Below are 20,049 nucleotides of genomic sequence, written 5' to 3'. Positions count from 1 at the left end.
AGGGAGCAGCCCCGCCACTAAGTCAGTACAAAGGTAGGGAGAGGAGTCAATCACGAGGAACCCGGAGACTTTGAGGATATCACAGAAAAAATCAAAGCATTTGGAGATTCTGAACATATAAGTTTTGAACCAAGCCTCCAAACTTTTAGATGGCTCACTTAACTGTTCTGTATTACCCAACCACAATGTGACACTGAATGGTGCACCACACTCTGACAGGACAAGTTTCTCAGCACGTGTAAATAGATGTAGTTCCATTGACTTTCTGTGAGTTTCCAGAAGCTGATTTAAATGACATACAGCCTTCAACACACCAAATTTGGTCTGAAAACCAGCTACGTTTATTTTAACACGGTGAAAGTAAGGTAACAAACTTAACCTTTCAGTTTTTACATTTTAAAAATCTTCCACGAATGCGACATTGGTATGAGTATTTGCATTTGGGAATGGCCTTCTCCAAAACACTTCTAGGAAACACAGTTACTGAGTGTAAGTCTATACTCACTCATTATGCAGGAGCAAAAATATTTTACCTTACGAGCTGACAAAGTGATTCTGTTCAACAAGAAACTGGACAAGTATCCCATTATAGGAAGTAAAATTAAGAGACAACACGCAGTTTTCCCCCAAAAGTAACTAAAAAGAGTAAGTTTAACAACTCAATATAGAGTATGATTTTCAGCATTGCAGACAACAATAGGTCAGGGTTCTTGATGCAGCTCTGATTTTATTTTCTGACCAAATGACACAAGTTCAGCTAGTGCCAGTAATGCACAGTGTGCTAGGCATTTGCCCGTCTTCAAGAGTATAGTGTTTTCTCTTCTTACCTTTAGGGGTGGAGGCTGCACTTTACCAGAACTGTATTGACCTGCCTGAACTGCAAACATATGGCCACGTAACGAATCGCCACAACATGCCTCTGGATAAGGTGGGCTGGTCTGAGTGCAATTACATCCACTGTCAACAGATTCTGCTTGCCAACTCCTAAGGACAGAACATTTCAAGGAACTTTCAAGAAATGTGATGGAACTGTGCAAAAATATATGCTGTGTTAATGAATTTCAACATCCAAATCTTCAAGGATAAGTTGCCTTTTAAAAAATTTTGTTCCTGCCGTTCTGATTCATTCCACTTGAATGACGTGATTATCCTATTTGGACCTCTAAGGTACACAGACAAGCCATTAATTTCAGATCTTTCATGTAAGAACCAGCTTTTCTAGTCATCCCAGCCAGTCACTTCCCAGCCTTGAAAAGAGCATTAAAATAAATAAAAGGACAAAATGCCTCTCAAACAACAAACTAACAACATGAAAAACAGTGATGTATAAAATAAAAGACTGCAAAGGTTGGATTATTTAGCTTGTAAAACAGAAGAGCAATAGGAGCACTAAGTGAAGGTATTCAAAATTATGAACACCATAAAGAAAGCGGCCAGTTCCTCTTTTTAAAATCTCTCTTATAACATGAAAAGAAAGGAACATTGTGTAATTAAAAGGAAGAAGAATATAGAACTCCTTAGTTATGCAGTTTATGAGGGCATTTTGTGATGTGATATTCAATATCAAGACTCTGTATAAAGTGGGCAGTGGGAGGGTGGTATCAAATCTCGCTGTTTGTTTTCTGAGGGATTCATCATACCATGTGGCTAGCTTTGGGGGAATACACTTTTTTTTTTAAATGGTTCAGGTCCATCTTTCCGGGACCTACCCCTTTTCTTAAATAGATATAGCTATACCAGATCAGGCTGCTGGTACAGTTAATCTGGTATAATGCCTCCAGCAGCAGATCCTTAGCCAGTTGGAAGTTGGACAATTCTTGACGCTTGCAATGTACACCCGATAGTATGAGATTTGGTTGCACATGTCATTATCTTACCTTGAATAACTCCAAGTATTGTTACTAGATCTACAACTATGCAGTCACTTTTTAAAGTCCAGCCACAATGTTTTTTGCTGAGAATTTCTGCATCAATAAATACAGGTTGATCATGCACTGTGTAATGAAACAGCCTCCCTCATGCAACTTTTATCTAAGACAATACAACCCTAACCTAAAAATATCTTTTTAATACAAGCCAAAGCAAAAATAAAAATGGATAAGCAATATTTAAGGGCCTCTACTATCCTTGTCATTGGCAAAAGCTTTCTTTTCTTAAAAGTGGGTCATTCCAGGAGGTGAGACTGAAAAAGTACTTGCTATATGAAAGGAGGTCCTAGTTTTGAAAATAAAGTTAAAGACTAACCTTTATGGTTAATTTGTTGGTAGGAAAGGTGAAAAAAATATAAGGTTTCTATAAGACGAAGCTAGTAACCTGCACAACTTTTTGATGGGAAAACAGTAATACTAAAATAAGTTGTTCACTTACTGACTCTTGAGAAGTAAGATTCAGCTTTAAAGTAGCTTCGCTGATCTAACTGGGATTCTCAGCCCATATGTCCCTAAAGCAACTAAAAGGGCAGAGGTCTTACAGACCACTCACATATCTCCTGCTCCCAAGAGGAATTTCAATGTTGTCACAATGTGTTTCAAAAATTGACAACCCTGGAACTCATACCACCTATCAGCTATGTTCTACACTCATATATAAAAGACAAATGTCAAAGCATGTCAACATATTTAAGGTGCTAACTTCTGAAATGCCCTTCTTTCAAAAGCCAGGGAAAAATAGCAAAAATCTTCATATAATATAATAGCAATAAAAATAGCAAAAATCTTTGCCCATGGATATGATGCCCCATTCTGCACACCTGCTGCAGAATGTTGAGACCCATAAATCTGAATGAGAAGCAAATACTGTACCAAGTACTAACAACAGAAAAAGCTGTGTGAGCTTGTGAAACAGAAGCATGATCTCATGAGTTTGCCATTTGAAGTGCAGGCCCAGATGAGTCACTCAAAACATATCAGACTGCACGTTGCACTTTAATTCTATTAAATTGCTTACCTTCATTTAGCAATGATTTGGGTTATCCAAAAGCTAGCTCTCTATTTTGAGGACAATTAAATGCAGTTTAACTTTACTCCATAACAATCTTCTTGGTATTCCCCTGTTCCCCAAACAGCATAGTAAATTTTGCCCTCTACTGCAAAGAAAATCTTACCACAATTTTTGAGATGGGAGAAGTCCTCAGAACCAGATCTGGATGGATTATCTATTTCTAAAATGGGTTTTCTGGGAATTTCTAGGCTCCACCTCCTGGGTATACTGATTTAGCAAAGTTGTGGGTGGCAGAGAGTGAAAGGATCCTGCTATAGTAATATATGCCTGGAAAAAGAGTCATGGTTTAGCACTTTCTAGCAGCTGGTATCTCATCAGGACCACAAAAGAACTGAACAGATTAGTCTGCAATGATGTAAAAGCAGAATGGAGCTGAAAAATAAAAGAACTAGCAGGTGAAGTAGCAATTCTGGTATGAAGGTCCTTAAATCTGAATGGCTGTCTAAGAAACAGAGGATTAAAGTTGGAACAAGTCTGCAGTCAAGAAAAGTGGTAACAATTCAAGAAAAAAGTAGTCCTTTTGTTACAATACAGAATCTCAGAGAAGTAGGACTCCATAGTAGCAAGGAGAATCATAGAATCATAGAATATCAGGGTTGGAAGGGACCTCAGGAGGTCATCTAGTCCAACCCCCTGCTCAAAAGTAGAACCCATCCCCAATTAAATCATCCCAGCCAGGGCTTTGTCAAGTCTGACCTTAAAAACTTCTAAGGAAGGAGACTCCACCACCTCCCTAGGCAACGCATTCCAGTGTTTCACCACCCTCCTAGTGAAAAAGCTTTTCCTAATATCCAACCTAAACCTCCCCCACTGCAACTTGAGACCATTACTACTTGTCCTGTCCTCTTCCACCACTGAGAATAGTCTAGAACCATCCTCTCTGGAACCACCTCTCAGGTAGTTGAAAACAGCTATCAAATCCCCCCTCATTCTTCTCTTCTGCAGACTAAACAATCCCAGTTCCCTCAGCCTCTCCTCATAAGTCATGTGTTCCAGACCCCTAATCATTTTTGTTGCCCTTCGCTGGACTCTTTCCAATTTATCTTCTTGTAGTGTGGGGCCCAAAACTGGACACAGTACTCCAGATGAGGCCTCACCAATGTCGAATAGAGGGGGACGATCACGTCCCTTGATCTGCTCGCTATGCCCCTACTTATACATCCCAAAATGCCATTGGCCTTCTTGGCAACAAGGGCACACTGCTGACTCATATCCAGCTTCTCGTCCACTGTCACCCCTAGGTCCTTTTCTGCAGAACTGCTGCCTAGCCATTCGGTCCCTAGTCTGTAGCTGTGCATTGGGTTCTTCCGTCCTAAGTGCAGGACCCTGCACTTATCCTTATTGAACCTCATCAGATTTCTTTTGGCCCAATCCTCCAATTTGTCTAGGTCCTTCTGTATCCTATCCCTGCCCTCCAGCGTATCTACCACTCCTCCCAGTTTAGTATCATCCGCAAATTTGCTGAGAGTGCAATCCACACCATCCTCCAGATCATTTATGAAGATATTGAACAAAACCGGCCCCAGGACCGACTCCTGGGGCACTCCACTTGACACCGGCTGCCAACTAGACATGGAGCCATTGATCACTACCCGTTGAGCCCGACAATCTAGCCAACTTTCTACCCACCTTATAGTGCATTCGTCCAGCCCATACTTCTGTAACTTGCTGACAAGAATACTGTGGGAGACCGTGTCAAAAGCTTTGCTAAAGTCAAGAATACAATACATCCACTGCTTTCCCTTCATCCACAGAACCAGTAATCTCATCATAGAAGGCGATTAGATTAGTCAGGCATGACCTTCCCTTGGTGAATCCATGCTGACTGTTCCTGATCACTTTCCTCTCGTGTAAGTGCTTCAGGATTGATTCTCTGAGGACCTGCTCCATGATTTTTCCGGGGACTGAAGTGAGACTCACTGACCTGTAGTTCCCAGGATCCTCCTTCTTCCCTTTTTTAAAGATTGCCACTACATTAGCCTTTTTCCGGTCATCCGGGACTTCCCCCGTTCGCCACGAGTTTTCAAAGATAATGGCCAATGGCTCTGCAATCACAGCCGCCAGTTCCTTCAGCACTCTCGGATGCAACTCGTCCGGCCCCATGGACTTGTGCACATCCAGCTTTTCTAAATAGTCCCTAACCACCTCTTTCTCCACAGAGGGCTGGCCATCTATTCCCCATGTTGTGATGCCCAGCGCAGCTGTTTGGGAGCTGACCTTGTTCGTGAAGACAGAGGCAAAAAAAGCATTGAGTACATTAGCTTTTTCCACATCCTCTGTCACTAGGTTGCCTCCCTCATTCATTAAGGGGCCCACACTTTCCTTGGCTTTCTTCTTGTTGCCAACATACCTGAAGAAACCCTCCTTGTTACTCTTAACATCTCTCACTAGCTGCAGCTCCAGTTGCGATTTGGCCCTCCTAATTTCATTCCTACATGCCCGAGCAATATTTTTATACTCTTCCCTGGTCATATGTCCAACCTTCCACTTCTTGTAAGCTTCTTTTTTATGCTTAAGATCCGCTAGGATTTCACCGTTCAAGCTGGTCGCCTGCCATACTTACTATTCTTTCGAGAGAGGGTGGGTCATGGAATCCATGTGGACAACAAATCTCAAAGAACCACAATTATCGTAGGGTAAGTAACCGTTATTTGTTCTTTGCGTGATTGTCCATATAGATTCTATTCTTGGTGATTAACAAGTCATTATCTGTTCGTTTGGAGACCTACTTAACAGTGACTGTGAGACAGCCCTTCCAAAAAACATGCATCTGATTTGGAGGCTTCTACCAAAGAATAGTGTCTTGTAGAGGCATGGACCAAGCTCTATATAGTGCTCTACAAATTTCATGTACAGGGACATTGTTCAAACAGGCAGCAGAACGTGCCTGAGCACTAGTGGAATAAACTCTAATATGATCAGGTGGATCTAACCCAGCTAACTCCTAGCATGTCCTTATACAGTTGGAGATCCACTTAGATAACCTCTGTAAGGATATAGGATATCCTTTAGCTCTACTTGCAAAGATGACAAATAGTCTAAGTATGTTCCTGAATGATTTTGTCCTGTCAATATAAAGAGACAGTGCTCTTACTACATCTAGTATGTAAAGGCTGGCTTCCTCCGGGGCTAAGTGAGACTTGGGGGGGAAAATGGGAGGTGAATGGATTGGTTTATATGAAACACTGAGACAACTTTGGGCAGTAACTTGGAATGAGGCCTGGCAGTGACCCTGTCCTTATGAAACACACTGTACAAGGAGAACATGAGGGCCTGAGTCCACCTTACCCTGTGAGCTGAGATAAAGGATATTAAAAAGGCATTTTTAATTGATAGGTGGTACAGGATAGGATTGATAGGAACAGGTGGGCGGTGCTCCTTTCTGCCTGTCAGAGGATGCCAAGATAGCGATAGACTCATGAAAACTCTGAGAAGATCTGGCCTGAGAGCTCAGGGTGGAATCTTGGCTCTCCAGGCACTAACAGAGAGAGACTGACCGGATGGCTGAGGCCTTACAGTAGTCTTCCACTCAGTGTCTGAAGAGGCTCACATTGATCTCTTGAGGAGTGCACTTGGAGAAAGACTGACAAATGGAACATTGCCACTGGATGTGTCCGTCTCCTCTGCACAGTAGACACTGGGAGTGCCCATGTCAATAGACATCAAAATATTGTACAAGGGATAGGTCTTGAATCCTAGAGATTTCGCTTCTGCCACATTTCTATTACATATCGCTAGCCTAACTGAAGTTTTCTAGCATATGTGAATCTTATCTAAGAAGTCATTAACTTTTAGTAGTATATATATTGCCAACAGGCAATTAACTAAGATAAGTAACACTAGCTCAGTGTGCAGAGAAAAGGGGTTCCATCTCACTGCCACAGGTGATAAGAAAGAACTAAGGGATAGTTGGGCCCACTCTGCCCTTTATATCCTCAGATGGAGGGTGTGAGGACATCTAGGGTTGATACAGCCTGTTTGGACACTGCTGGCAAAAAGAATCCAATCTCATGTACACGGGGTATAAGCGTGTCAACAGTGGAATCCATGTGGACAACATATCTTCAGTAAGAACTTAAGCCCTCAAGTCACTCAGGCACTTCCGAAATGTTACCTTACATATGAATAAATTCAGGATCAGTTGAGTACTTCAAAAAGAAATCACCATAATAAGAAAACTCTCAAAAGCATGATGACTCTCTGCTGAGAATTGTAATCCAGCCATGCTGCATTTTACAAGATAGTTATGGGGTTTTATAAAATTCATTAAAATGCTCCGTGGAATCAGTGTTGTGAATGTCCTTAATTTTTGCACATTTCCCACCCTGTCCAGTTGATAGCACTGTATTGTCTCTAGTGTCCAAACTGGATCTTTTTGCTCTTATTGTAAGTGAGAGTAGTTAGGAAAATAGAAGACTGTGGTATTGTTAATGTATAACAAAATCAATCCCTCCCTCTCCCTTCCACCAGAAAATGCATCCTTTTATAGGATAAACAATTCATTTCTAATTTTTATACAAGGTCATACATAAACAATTTAAACGTATAAATGTGTATGGCCCAATCCTGAACACACATGTATAGGTGTTTGCAAGGTCAAGACATGAACTATCTACATTTCAATTTTGTTTCCTCTGCAACATGCAGTTTTATTTCAACTTTCCTTCATGAATACAACAGAATTTTAATTAAAGTGCAAATTATATTCTAGAAAGTGACTGCAACAATGGCACTGCAGGGTTCCCTGCTTTCTGTTTCGCAATATCTCCATGTAAAAGGTACTCAGTTTGTAACAAAAAGTCATTTTCCACCCCCTTCCTAGCTGCCATCCCTGCAAACTCAACCTGGGATCTGAGAGATAAGTTGGGTTCCCTTCTGCCTGCACGTGATGATAGGCTATAATGATCTGATACACTGAATACAGGCAGGGAGCAGAATTCAGAGTAAGATCTGTTGTTTTTACAGTCATATTTGAGGACAGAACCACAGCGTAAACTTCAGCCAAGATCTTACAATTTCTTTTTGATCAGGGTTTAACCTAATATTTTTACCTCTCTGATACAGCTTCTGCCTGATCTTCCTTTCTTTCAATCTCTAGGATTTCCTCCTCTGTGTACTCCAGTTTCACTCTCTCTTCTGCCAGCTCTCTCTCCACTGCTTCCAGCTGAGCTGTGGTCCTAGCTAATAGGGCTGTCACTGCATCCTGAAAGAGAAAACGGGTTTCAAATGAAACAGCTTAAACCAGGACTTAGCTTTTATGGAGTATTCAGAATAAAAGAAGTGTGTCCTGAATCATGACTTTATACTCACCAGGTGACCAAAACATAAATGCTGTTCAGTCACTGGAACGCTCCAGAGAGGTGGCAGCCTTTCATTGGGAAAGGGTGAATGTTTTACATTTATTTTAAATAGCAATAATAGGATTAGAGTTGAGCACTAGCATAAGTGCTTGCAGGATCTCAGCCTTTATTCTAGCAAAGTGTGGAAAACTGGATAAGATTTGTGATTTCTTTTAAAGATATTGCAAAATGTAAGATATTTTCAGATTCTTGAGGAGTATCAGTGTATACAACTGGAACAAAATACAGCCTAATATTAGTTGTCCTTCACAGAGAAAGGAATTAACCAATTACAATGCAGTGTTCCCTACAATGAAAACGTAAGTTTGATACTTCTATTTTATAAAATACTTTCAAAATACTGTTTTTTAAATCATCATCAAATACTGCAATTAACAGAACACAAAGCACTCTCCCATATTAGAAAGCTATATTTTCTACTAAAATTCAGTGGTTCTGAAACTTTGTATGACCATCCATTTTCTGCAGCCTAAATGCTGCAGATGAGTTGAACAATTAAGCACATATGATGAGCATTGTATTATAATAGAAGAAACATTCATTTTTTTTCTTTTGATGGTAACCCCTCCAACAAAAACAAAGTTAAAATTTCACCTGTGTGTGCAGATAGTATACAAATTCCACACAGGAACAAACAAACAAACTTGTAGAGGATGAGGCTCCACTTTAAGTTAATACCGATTTCACTGGCCATACCGATTTCACTGTAGCTGTATTTCCAGAACTCTGTGGAGTGCTTTCTTCACACTGGTTTTTCTCCTTCACCCTTTGTGGGTCTGAACCAGTGAATATCTGGACAGGATACCAGTGAAGCTGCATCTCAGTGGAACTCTCATGATCAGCCAGGCTAATCTGAGCGATGCCCTGTAAAAACGATAGGCCAAAATGAGCAAAGAATATACTTCCCATTCACAGAACTCTCTCATTTAATAGAAATACTGCATCAAAATAGTACACGTTATGGGTGACCAGCAATGGAAAAAAGTATAAAGTCTCCCTTGTTTTTCTTATTTATGATGTATACCAAAAAACAAACAAACAAAAACAAAAAACACCTTTCTTCCCACACCCCAACCCCACAAAAAAGAATTTTTTTTTTTTAAATTAAGAATCTAATTGCTAAGTTTGATGTTCCTGAGGTTTACTGGATACTGTGTTAGAAAGCTCAGTTCTTTATCTTTTACAAAGACAGCTTTTCGCTCAAGTGTTAATTCATATATTTGAGTTAAATTGTCATTAACGAAAAAATTAATCTGAATAAAAATCACTACTGTTCTCAGTGATTTTTCACCGAGTCTTCCAGCGGTGAAAAACAAAAAAAGATAGATAAGACCAGAATTGCTATGTAAAAAACAAGTAGTAAAAGCTTTCAAGCTTTCCTTATACATCATAAAGAAGCCAAATTGGAAATAAACAAAATTTGTTTCCTTTGTAAGTCACCTTTAGAAGTCCCAAAATTCAAGGGGGCAACAAAGAATGAGGGATGAAGTGACCCTAATTAAATGTTAGCCTAATTCACCCATCTGCAATTTATGCCTTTATCTAGCTAGCCATGGGACTTTATATTTCTATTCTATGAACCTACCAGCAGGGGTCTCTTTCATTGAAATGGGTTATGTAAAAAGTATGGCTTAGATCTCTCACAATACAGGTTGGCTGAAGAAGTGTATCTAACAGTACAGTAAGTTAGTAAATGTGTTCAGAAATTGTAATTTAATTTTAAGCAGATTTTAAAAAAAAAGACTTAATTAGAAAATGTGTAAAGTATTTATTTTATTTGTTTCCATGCCAAAAGTTCCCTAAGGCTCTGTTTGAACAAGTGGACAAGGGACAAATGATTGCAATGAACAAAATAAAATAACATATTGGGAAATAAATTATGGAGACTATAACAATTTTATGTCAATATTGCATACCACAAAGTAAGACACGATTCATTTGGTATATTTGTTGCATCATCCAAAAAAAAGGACTGTCTTGTTCCACAGCTGATATTTATTTTGGCTCAATATTAGAGAAAGAAACATCTTTTGCAGATACTGACACTAAACATCAAAAGGTGGAGGGTTCTATTAGAGAGGTTTGTATTTGTTTTTTAAAGACACAAACATTCCTCCAGAGTAAGCTCTGATAGAGACAGATTAGTTAAGTCAAACAAGGACTGCAAGATGGAAGCTATACAATAACTTTCATATCTTTACTCTTTCCTATATCCGTGAAATATAGGGCTACTTGGGAGAACATTTCTTAGATTCTCTCTCTTGCTTAATCAAGGCCCAATTGAGCTTTGAATCTTTTCTGTGGGAAAATCACTAACTGGGGTGGTACAGGTGAAGCGAAGGCAGCCATCAATGGTGGCACAGAAAGATGAATAGGATACATGGATCAAAGGCATGGAGAAGGCTGTAATCTTCTTCTTGGAACAGTTTTCGGAATGATAACACAGGAGATCACCACTATGAGTATGAAGGACCAGTTCACAACGAAAAGAGTATATAAGAAAATCCATTTTCAGGCCACTAAGAAAGGATGACTTGTATGCAACACTTTGAACTGTTCTTTTGTCAATCTTTGGTGGCAGCAGCAACTATAATTCTTTTACTTTTTCCAACACAATAACTTTTTAAGTAATAATATATTATTAGTATTCTTAATTGACCAAGTCTCACAGGAAGCTGTGGACCAGCATTCTATTCATTTTAATAAGGCTCTGCATTGAAAAAGTGATGAAATACAGACAGTCCTCGGTCTTATGACACAATTGGTTCCTGAACATTGCGTCGTAAGTCAAAACGTCGTAACTCGGAACCGCAATCCACACAATTGCGGGACCAAGTGTTGTAAAGTATTGTCGTAAGTCAAATCAGGGTGTCAATTCAGAAGTATTGTAAGTGCCGTTCGTCGTAAGTCGAATGCTGTGAAGTCAAGGACTGCCTGTAACACCACAAATATACAGCAGGTAATATTAAAATTTTGGCATTCTCCAAGACAGGGGGGGGCCAAACTACAGCCTGTGGGCCGGATCTGGCCCATCAGGGCTTTGGATCTGGCCCATGGGATTGCCACCCCATAGCGTCGCGGGCCCCACCACTGTTCCTGGAATCGGCCGGCACCACGTCCCTGCAGTCCCTGGGGGAGGGGAGCCAGAGCGCTCCGCGCGCTGCCCTTGCCTGCAGGCACCGCCCACCGCCGCTCCCATTGGCCAGGAACAGGGAACCATGGCCAATAGGAGCTTGGGGGAGGTACGCACAGGTGAGGGCAGCATGTGGAGCCCTCTGCTACTCCCTCCCCCAGGGGCCATAGGGACATGGTGCCAGCCGCTTCCAGGAGCAGAGCAGTGCGGGGCCAGGGCAGGCAGGGAGCCTGCCATGGCCCCGGTGCGCACAGCTGCCACCCCGAAGCTGCTCCAAGTAACCGGCGCTGGGTCGGAGCTGCACCCCGAACCCCTGCTGCAGCCGGCACCCTAACACCCTGCCCTGAGCCCCCTGCCGCACCCCTCCTACACCCCAACTGCCTGCCTTGAGCCCCCTGCTGCAGCCCACATCCCTGCTGCACCGAACCCCCTGCCGCACTCCTCCCTGCACCCCTGCCCTGAGCCCCCTCCGCACCCTCTCCTGCGCTCCAACCCCTTACCCTGAGCCCTTTCCTGCGCACTACATCCCAACCCCACATTCATGGCCCTGAATGCAATTTCCTCACGCAGCTGTGGCCCTCGGGCCAAAAAGTTTGCCCACCCCTGCTCCAAGATCTGTAATACTCTATTTTTAGCTAATTTCTTTGAACATTTAGAGAGGGATTTTCAAAAGTTCCTAAGTGAATGAGAAGCACGAGCTCATTGACTTTGAAAATGGCTTCTGAAAATCCCATCCTTAAATTATATTTAAATTACAGGCAGTCCTCAACTTTACGACGTTCAGCTTATGACGAACGGCACTTATGACACTTCTGAATTGACACCCTGATTTGACTCATGACAACTGGTTTTGACTTTACAACGCTGGGCCCTGCAATGAAGTGGATTGTGGTTCCAAGTTATGATGTTTCAACTTATGACACAATTTTCAGGAACCAATTGTGTCGTAAGTCCAAGGACTGCCTGTATTTCTTGTTAGTTAGACAGACCTCAGACAGACAATTATACCAGTTATTCTTGTTATCTACATGGAAAAATACCCCTGATGATGACTACTCCAAAAAGATGCTCTGTATCAATACACTCCCTTCAGATTCCAGCTACATTTCTCTTATGCTTCAGAAAAAAATTAGTCCTTTTGGTGTCCTTTGCTGATACGGAAGTGACTTTTATTAAGGAACTTAGAGCACACAATATCATTATTTTTTTTTCCAGGAAAAATGGACCATTTACCAAGAGTTCTTCTTGCTGCTGGTGGTCAACTGAACAAATATACAGCTGCAGCGATTTTAATTTCAATGCACTTGAATGCACCGGGATTCGGAAAACGTCATTAAATATTAACGGGGTTTGGAATTCCAAAGCTCTAGAGCAGTAAGTGGTAGGTGTGCCTGACTCCAGTGGAGGTAAGTAAACTCGAACATGTCTGGGAACAGAAAAACAAGCAAAAACCAGCACAACTGAAATAAAGAAAGCTAGGTTCAAATTATTTTTTAAGTTTCTAAAATTTAAACTGAACAATAAAAATAAATGTAATTTCTACATTACCGACACACGCTTGCAACTCTTCATTAATGGAGTTTAGTCTTGCATTCGTTAAGTGAAAAAAACACAAGGTTGAGCAGTTCTTCCACTTTCCAACTTTACTGATTAACCCGGAGACATTACAATATAGCTCTTGTTATTGTGTCCTGTTGACCCCCCCCCTCCCTGCCCTCTTGGAGTTTTGCTGGAGAAGTGAGGCAGGAGGGGAAGAAAAGAAAGGTCACGGAGGGTGCCTTACGATTGACAATCCCTTACCTGCTTCTTTCACCGATGAAACTCCAAGCCCAAATTAGTAGTCACTACCTTTTAGGATGACCGTCACTATACGTGGCTCTCTTCAGAGACTATGAAAATCTCTCTCATTACATAGGAGCATGCGTTAAACAATACAAGATGATCCTTACATCCCCTTCTATTCCCAAGAAAACCAAACCTTTGTATTCTATGTATGGCAGCAGACTAACATTAGGACAGTGACCCAGCTTATTTTGAATTATTTTTAGCTGTAGCTTGGAGGAGAGGGGAAAGAACAAGCTTTATGATCAAGAGGCCTTATGTTAATTTAAGAATCCCATTGGAATGATTTACTTTACAACGCTCATAACAGTTCTACAGTACTTAAACTTTCCAAAGTTTTCAGGCAAGTTCATTGGGCAGAAATAAAAGCAGACACCTAATTTTCATGGTCCCGATCGTTTGTCATTAATTTAGAGATATATCGTCAGCTAAGTTTCATCTGATGTTTAAATACAGAAATATAATTTCTGTAACTTTGGGTAAGAAATATTGTAAATACACCGAATTAGAAATGTAGGTATATGTTCTATATATTGTGGCAAAGAAATGGAAGGGATGAATTGTCATACTATTAGACCAGATGTAGAGAGACTATAATTTCTCATTCTGAGACTCTGTCAGATAATTTCTTTGTTAGAATTAGTTTATCTTTATGGATTCTATCCCAAATGGTCTTTATAGCTGCAAAACCTACAGAAGTACACAGTGCTCCTGGGCTTTACAGCTGGATTATTACAATTAGCTAAGGGTCATAAATCATTACTTATGCGAGTAAAGGTTGCCGTGACTGGGCCTCTAAGACAACTATTTCCTTAATGGTCACTTGTTAATGTCCCTGAATATTAACACAATGCAACCTGCCCTCCCCACACTCCCCCAACTAGATGGATATAAAATTACCAAAATTTTCACGCTTCCCCAAATATTGTACCATTTTATACAAACAGCATGTAGCCAGATTTATTGCACATTTGTGGTTGGGGCACAAAATAAGCAATGATCTGTAATAATCAGACCTTTAGTGATATTTGAGCTTACATTTTGCAGCCTTCTTTCACAAAGACACCAATAAAGTTCTTCAGCTGTAACACATGGACTAGGAGACATTCACATCCACCATCATGCCTGGAAAAATAAATTGCCTGAGTAAGTTAGCAGAACTCAGTGTTTAGCTTGCCAAATTTGGAGGGAAGAATAAAAATGTTACAAGGAAGAAAAACAACTATGTTCAGAGTAAGATAAATATTTTCTGTATATGCGGTTGAATGAAGTTAGTCAAAATTCTGTTGACATCCAGTGTGATTCTGGGTACCACATTCTGGTAAGAGAAACACAATATTATTACAATACTACACTAAAGAACCTATTAGAACCAACAGCATAAGAATCAAGTACTATTAAATTAAAAAAAAAAAATCTCATCCATGCTACCACCCCTCAGCTACAACTGGGGCTTACCTATCCACAAACATTGTATTGCTTTCATTATACGGCTATAGTTAGAGCAGTACAACCACCTTCATGTAGATGAGGTTGTATCAGCATGAAGGTGCGTTATGCCACTAGAGCTCTTTTCATATGGGAAGGGGAATAAGCTAACACAGCTGTAAGGCACCTTTATACTGATTTAACTGCATCCACACTAAGAGTTGTACCAGTGTAACTAGATTGATAAAAGCATCTGAACATCAGTTGCAGTTTGCCGTGGTCTACATTCTTTCGCTAATTCATGCGCTGTATAAATAAGAGTTAACTTTTTCATGTCAACATTAATTTGGAAACTGAACAAACAAATTAAACCTATTAGCTGAGGATCTGTGATGCACCTCTTAGAGAGACGGAGCAGAACTCATAGCCTCGGTGCAGGACTGCTCTGCGGGCTAACAGGCCCCTGGCATAACACAGACTTGGTGGCCTGTCTAGGTGCCTGTGGCTGCCATACAGGTGGCAGTGCTACCTGAAATCCCTTCAGCACGGTGTGCTGTGACCAGCCCTCCCCCCAGTACCAGGGCTTGCAAGGGGATACTTGAGAGGCAGCCTTAAACCGGTCTTCCACTGTGCCTTACGTGACACTAAGGGGCCAGAGAAAGGGTGATGATCTCATGTACTGAGACAAATCCTCATCATCTTACTCACACAAGAATTCCAAACAATGAAAAGGATACTGTTGAAATAGCTGGAAGGATGGAAAAGTGCGGCAAACCAGGTGCTCCTTTGCCAACCAAGGTAGAGGGACCTGAATGGAATGCCTGATGGTAGTATTTATATACTTCAGTGGTTGGTACATGATATCCAGTAAGGGCCTGGGTCATGCCCACACCCAGCTACCACTGCCCTCAGTGTTCAACGCTTAACAGATAAGACCCGAGAAGGAGAATCCTGGTGGGCAGTATCTACCGAAGAACCCAAGTAGCATTACTTACAGGAATCCAACATGTATTTGTGGTTCTTCACTACTAGCAACAACATCACTGTAAACCGGGTCTTCAACATCCTCATTCCTACATGGAAAAAAAAAGCCAACTGTAAATTACACGCTGATTTGGAGGGGTTTATTTTATGATTAAAATGGATATATCCATTTAAAATGCAAAAAATGGATACAAGCTTTGTGACTTGTTTTGTGACCTGAAACACTGCAAATCAGAAAACATGGGAAAAGCTCATTAGGTAACCTAGGGTATGTCTACACTGCAATCAAACACCCACAGCCGGCCCGCATCGGCTGACTTAGGCTTCCAGGTTTCAGGCTGCAGGACTATAAAACTGTCGTGTGTATGTTTGAGCTTGGGCTCCAGCCCAGGCCCTGGGACCCTGTGAGTGGGAAAGGTTCCAAAGCCTGGGATCCAGCCCGAACCCAAACTTATACACTGCAGTTTTATAGCTCTGTAGCCCAAGCCTAAGTCAGCTGGCACAGGCCAGCCACATTTATATTACTGAGATGTAGACATACCCATAGTTAGGCTCCTGCCACTACAGGACATTCAGCTATATGTTCTACAGTGGTTACGCTAGACCAGTGTTAAATGATTCAAGGAATGGGCCTTCTACAGCTTCTCTGGAAAAATTATTTCACAGTCCAAGAGATGTCACTTTTAGAATGATTTTTTTCCAGATATTCTTTCCTTGATTGCTGTTTTACAGTGTTTACACACTTGTATATTGTTATACACGCTCCCCTTAATCATCATTTGGCCAAGCTATACATTTTAGTTTTACAATTTTCCACAAAAATCAATTATTCCTTCCTTTTAATCATTTTTGTTTCCCTTCTGTTTCCAGAACTGTAAATAGTATTTTGTAGAATATCGTTTTCATGTTGATAAAATACAAATAGAATACATGATGACAGATGCTGAAATCAGAAAAGAGTTAGGATATGATGAGACAGCCAAAATAATTCAGCAAGAGGAAAAAGCAGCATTTTACATGTAAAAGGGAAAAAAATCTTATAGGTTGTTAGGAGAGGTACAAGGTGGAAGTGACATAGAACACCTGTGAAGATGACAGTGGAATGGCATGTAGTCAGCCTCCATTCTTTCTAAAGTGTTTTAACCTAATATTCTTACATTATTAAATATTAGGCATTATCACATATCCGGTAAGAAAAAATTATACCTATTTTAGAAATTTACAAACTATTTTTGCAGACTATGTGGTAGAAAAAGGACATTTCCAATTTATTGTGCATTTATACACCTGACCTTTTGCTTAAAGCTTCAAACACGCCACTGTCACTAGCCAGTGAATAATCGGATAGACATGCTGAGACTCGCCTGGCTCGCCTCGCCGACCTTCTTGCACTGTCTTCGCGTAGAGTTACGGCTACAATGGATGGCAAAAAATTAAAGAAAGTGTCAGGTTGCGATAATCCCTCACAATGCACTACATAAAAAGCAAATTTAATCCCTCTTAAACAGCCCAAACAAACATACAGTTGATGTAAATACAATTACACATGCTGGAACATTATTGCAACTTAGAACAATATATAAAATGGATTGGAGTTACTTTGCTGGAGAATTTAGGAAGGATGTTGATGGCTAATTTCTCCATGACAAGATAAAATAGAAACTGATCTCCTCACTATGCAATGTATTCCTGAGAGAACCACCACCACCAATGGGGTAAGCCTTAAACTGCCTCAACCCCAGCATGTATACACACACTATAGCCTAATATTAGGATTTACCTATTAACCATCCATTTATAAATGTGTGACACACTGGAAATATCCATAATGCCTATTTCTTTTAACCTAGTTAAAATGTAAAGATTTAGGAAGGAATTTGCTGTTGGCAGTATGGGGATGTTATTTGTTTTTAAACATTAATTCCTCAACCACAAATCAAACTGCCTTAGTCAGACCATAGTAGCAGCTTCTACTTGCAGTATGAGGCACACTGTCAAAATGGACCTGAACCTGACAAGCAGAGGTGGGTGAACTTTTTTTAAAATAAAAAATAAAATTTAAAAAAAAAAAGATGATTTTTTTTAAAAAAAAATTGACATTCCCCTTCTCCTCACCCCTTACAAGCTAACTCAAACAAAAATAGTATGGACAATCACTTTCATATCATAAGGTACATAACAGAATGTATGCAAAATAGTTTTGCATATACAAGTGAGTATTGCAGTGTAGAACCTCAAATGGGCATGCACAAGTGACAGTGCTCAAGAACTGAGTGCAAAGTTATGCACATTCAAAAGGCCCTGTACGTTCTGAAATTCCATCTCTTGAGTCTCTGAGAGATTTACTTAAGTGTTTCCTCATTGCACAGGTATCGCACATGATCTTTCCAAATTTAATTTCCCTTCCCTCAAAGGCAGAATTAAAACAGAAAACAGGAAAGCAACTAAAAATGTTTTAAGGAAGGTGAGTAGTGAGATGTGGCATTCACAAGTGGGGTAAAAACAGAAACATATAATTCCCCTGTCTATCCATGCTGTGATATTTCAAGGGGTGGTTTTGAGGTGCATCAAACTGCAACAAGCAACCCTTTCAGATGACTGTGTTTTTGCACATGCATGGATGGTAAGGGACAGTACATTGGAAAAAAATGACTAAAGCATACAGCCTATTACTATGGAGAAAGTACACAATGTATATCCTATGACAAACAGAAAGCACAATTAGTTAATAAGTGCATCCTAAAGATTAATTATTTTAATGAATGGCAGTAAAACATTAATATTCACGATGGATGAAAAGCACCGTACAGTGCAAAGGGCCAGCACACTGCTGGGCATACGTGATGCGCAGGCCTTGGGCAAACCCTCTGCACTAAGGTGAATCTCAGCCCCTTTTGAGGGCAATATGAAGAGGACCGCGTAATTACTTATGTCATGCTCACGAAAGCCTTCAAATTACTGCATGTGTGCAGCTGCTGGTTTTCAAATATCAGTACCTGCTGTCACCAGAAAACTTTGGTCAGGATTAAATTAATCATGTGTTTCAACCTTCTACTGGACCACTTCACAATGGAGTTTAGCTGTCACCTAGATCAATGGGTCTCAACCAACGGTACATGTACCACTGCGGGTACGCAGTGGTCTTCTAGGGGGTACATCAATTCATCAAGCTATTTGCCTACCTTTACAACAGGCTATGTAACAAGCACTAGTGAGTACAAACTAAAATTTCATATTGAAAAGGACTTGTTTATACTGCTCAATATACTGTACACTGAAATATAAGTACAATATTTATATTCCAATTGATTTATTTTATAATTATATGGTAAAATGAGAAAGTAAGCAATTTTTCAGTAATAGTGTGCTGTGAAACTTTTGTATTTTTATGTCTGGTTTCATAAGCAAGTAGTTTTTAAGTGAGATGAAACTTGGTACAAAAGACAAATCAGACTCCGGAAAAGGGTACGGTAATCTGGAAAGGTTGAGAGGCACTCAGCTAGATGACTTACCTCATTGCAAGCCTGATATACGTTACAAACTCAAATGTTAAGAAAACAATGTATTTTGATACTTGCAAAAAGTGAAAAGACCTGTGCAGAATCCAGAATTCAAACAACTAGATGCAAGAGCATCCAAGTGTTTGCCTTTGTGGACTGATAACAAGCCATGTTTACCCTCCTCCAAATCTAATGTTTCTAGCTATCTATATCTACTTAGGAAATTTAGACCTTCAATCAGGAGCATCCCAATCTCTTTCTAAATCAGTAGAAGTGTCTTTGAGCTTGAAGAAAGAATTAAGCTCTCCTGGATCATTGCTTCCCATCTTAATCGTCCAGTAAAGATCATCATGCAACAGAGTGCATCTCAACCTTACCAAAAATACAAGCAAACTTCTCATCTCCAGTTAATTAGAGGAAGCAAAGGACTGAAGAAACGATATTCAAACTATGATGATGTTTGCATAATACCCCAATATGAGGCCTTCAAGATGGCGTGTGACAGTGAGATTTTTTTATGCTACTCATTTCATTTTTTCGCTTGTCTACGTGAAAAAGTAGCATCAGCATAATTTAAGGTGTGAAATTAAAGTAGTACATTTTAACCGGTACAAAAGGCTGGATGGGCACTCTTATTTTAGTATAAGAGCAGCTTACTTTGGATTAGTTTAAGTCAATTAGGAACAGTTTCAGCTAGATTGATATAAGCCACTTTTACATCACAAAGTGTCCAGAGAGCCTTTCGCACCAGTGTAACTGTATTCGTTTAAACACCACCTCAAGTTACACTGGTGCAATTTTT

The 20,049-nt window shown here is 40.3% G+C and overlaps 1 protein-coding gene across 4 annotated transcripts in view; it reads right to left on the bottom strand.

The window, feature by feature from the left end:
* Positions 1–20,049, bottom strand: part of WWC3 (WWC family member 3) — a 169,536-nt gene that overhangs the window by 8,465 nt on the left and 141,022 nt on the right. For 3 of the 4 annotated variants that reach the window (XM_084641561.1, XM_084641562.1, XM_084641564.1), the window contains exons 12-18: positions 17,040–17,160; positions 15,759–15,836; positions 14,374–14,460; positions 12,727–12,919; positions 9,057–9,224; positions 8,052–8,203; positions 828–984 (exon numbers count right to left, since the gene is read on the bottom strand). In XM_084641561.1, coding sequence (XP_084497687.1) covers positions 828–984; positions 8,052–8,203; positions 9,057–9,224; positions 12,727–12,919; positions 14,374–14,460; positions 15,759–15,836; positions 17,040–17,160 — 956 coding nt within the window. The remainder of the gene's footprint in view (positions 1–827; positions 985–8,051; positions 8,204–9,056; positions 9,225–12,726; positions 12,920–14,373; positions 14,461–15,758; positions 15,837–17,039; positions 17,161–20,049) is intronic. The other variant, XM_084641563.1, reaches the window with a different exon arrangement.

This window comes from Lepidochelys olivacea, assembly GCF_965140295.1.
Source record: "Lepidochelys olivacea isolate rLepOli2 genome assembly, chromosome: 1".
NCBI lineage: Eukaryota > Metazoa > Chordata > Testudines > Cheloniidae > Lepidochelys > Lepidochelys olivacea.
The sequence above is the reverse complement of the archived record's forward strand: the minus strand, read 5'-3'. Positions and strand labels throughout refer to the sequence as shown.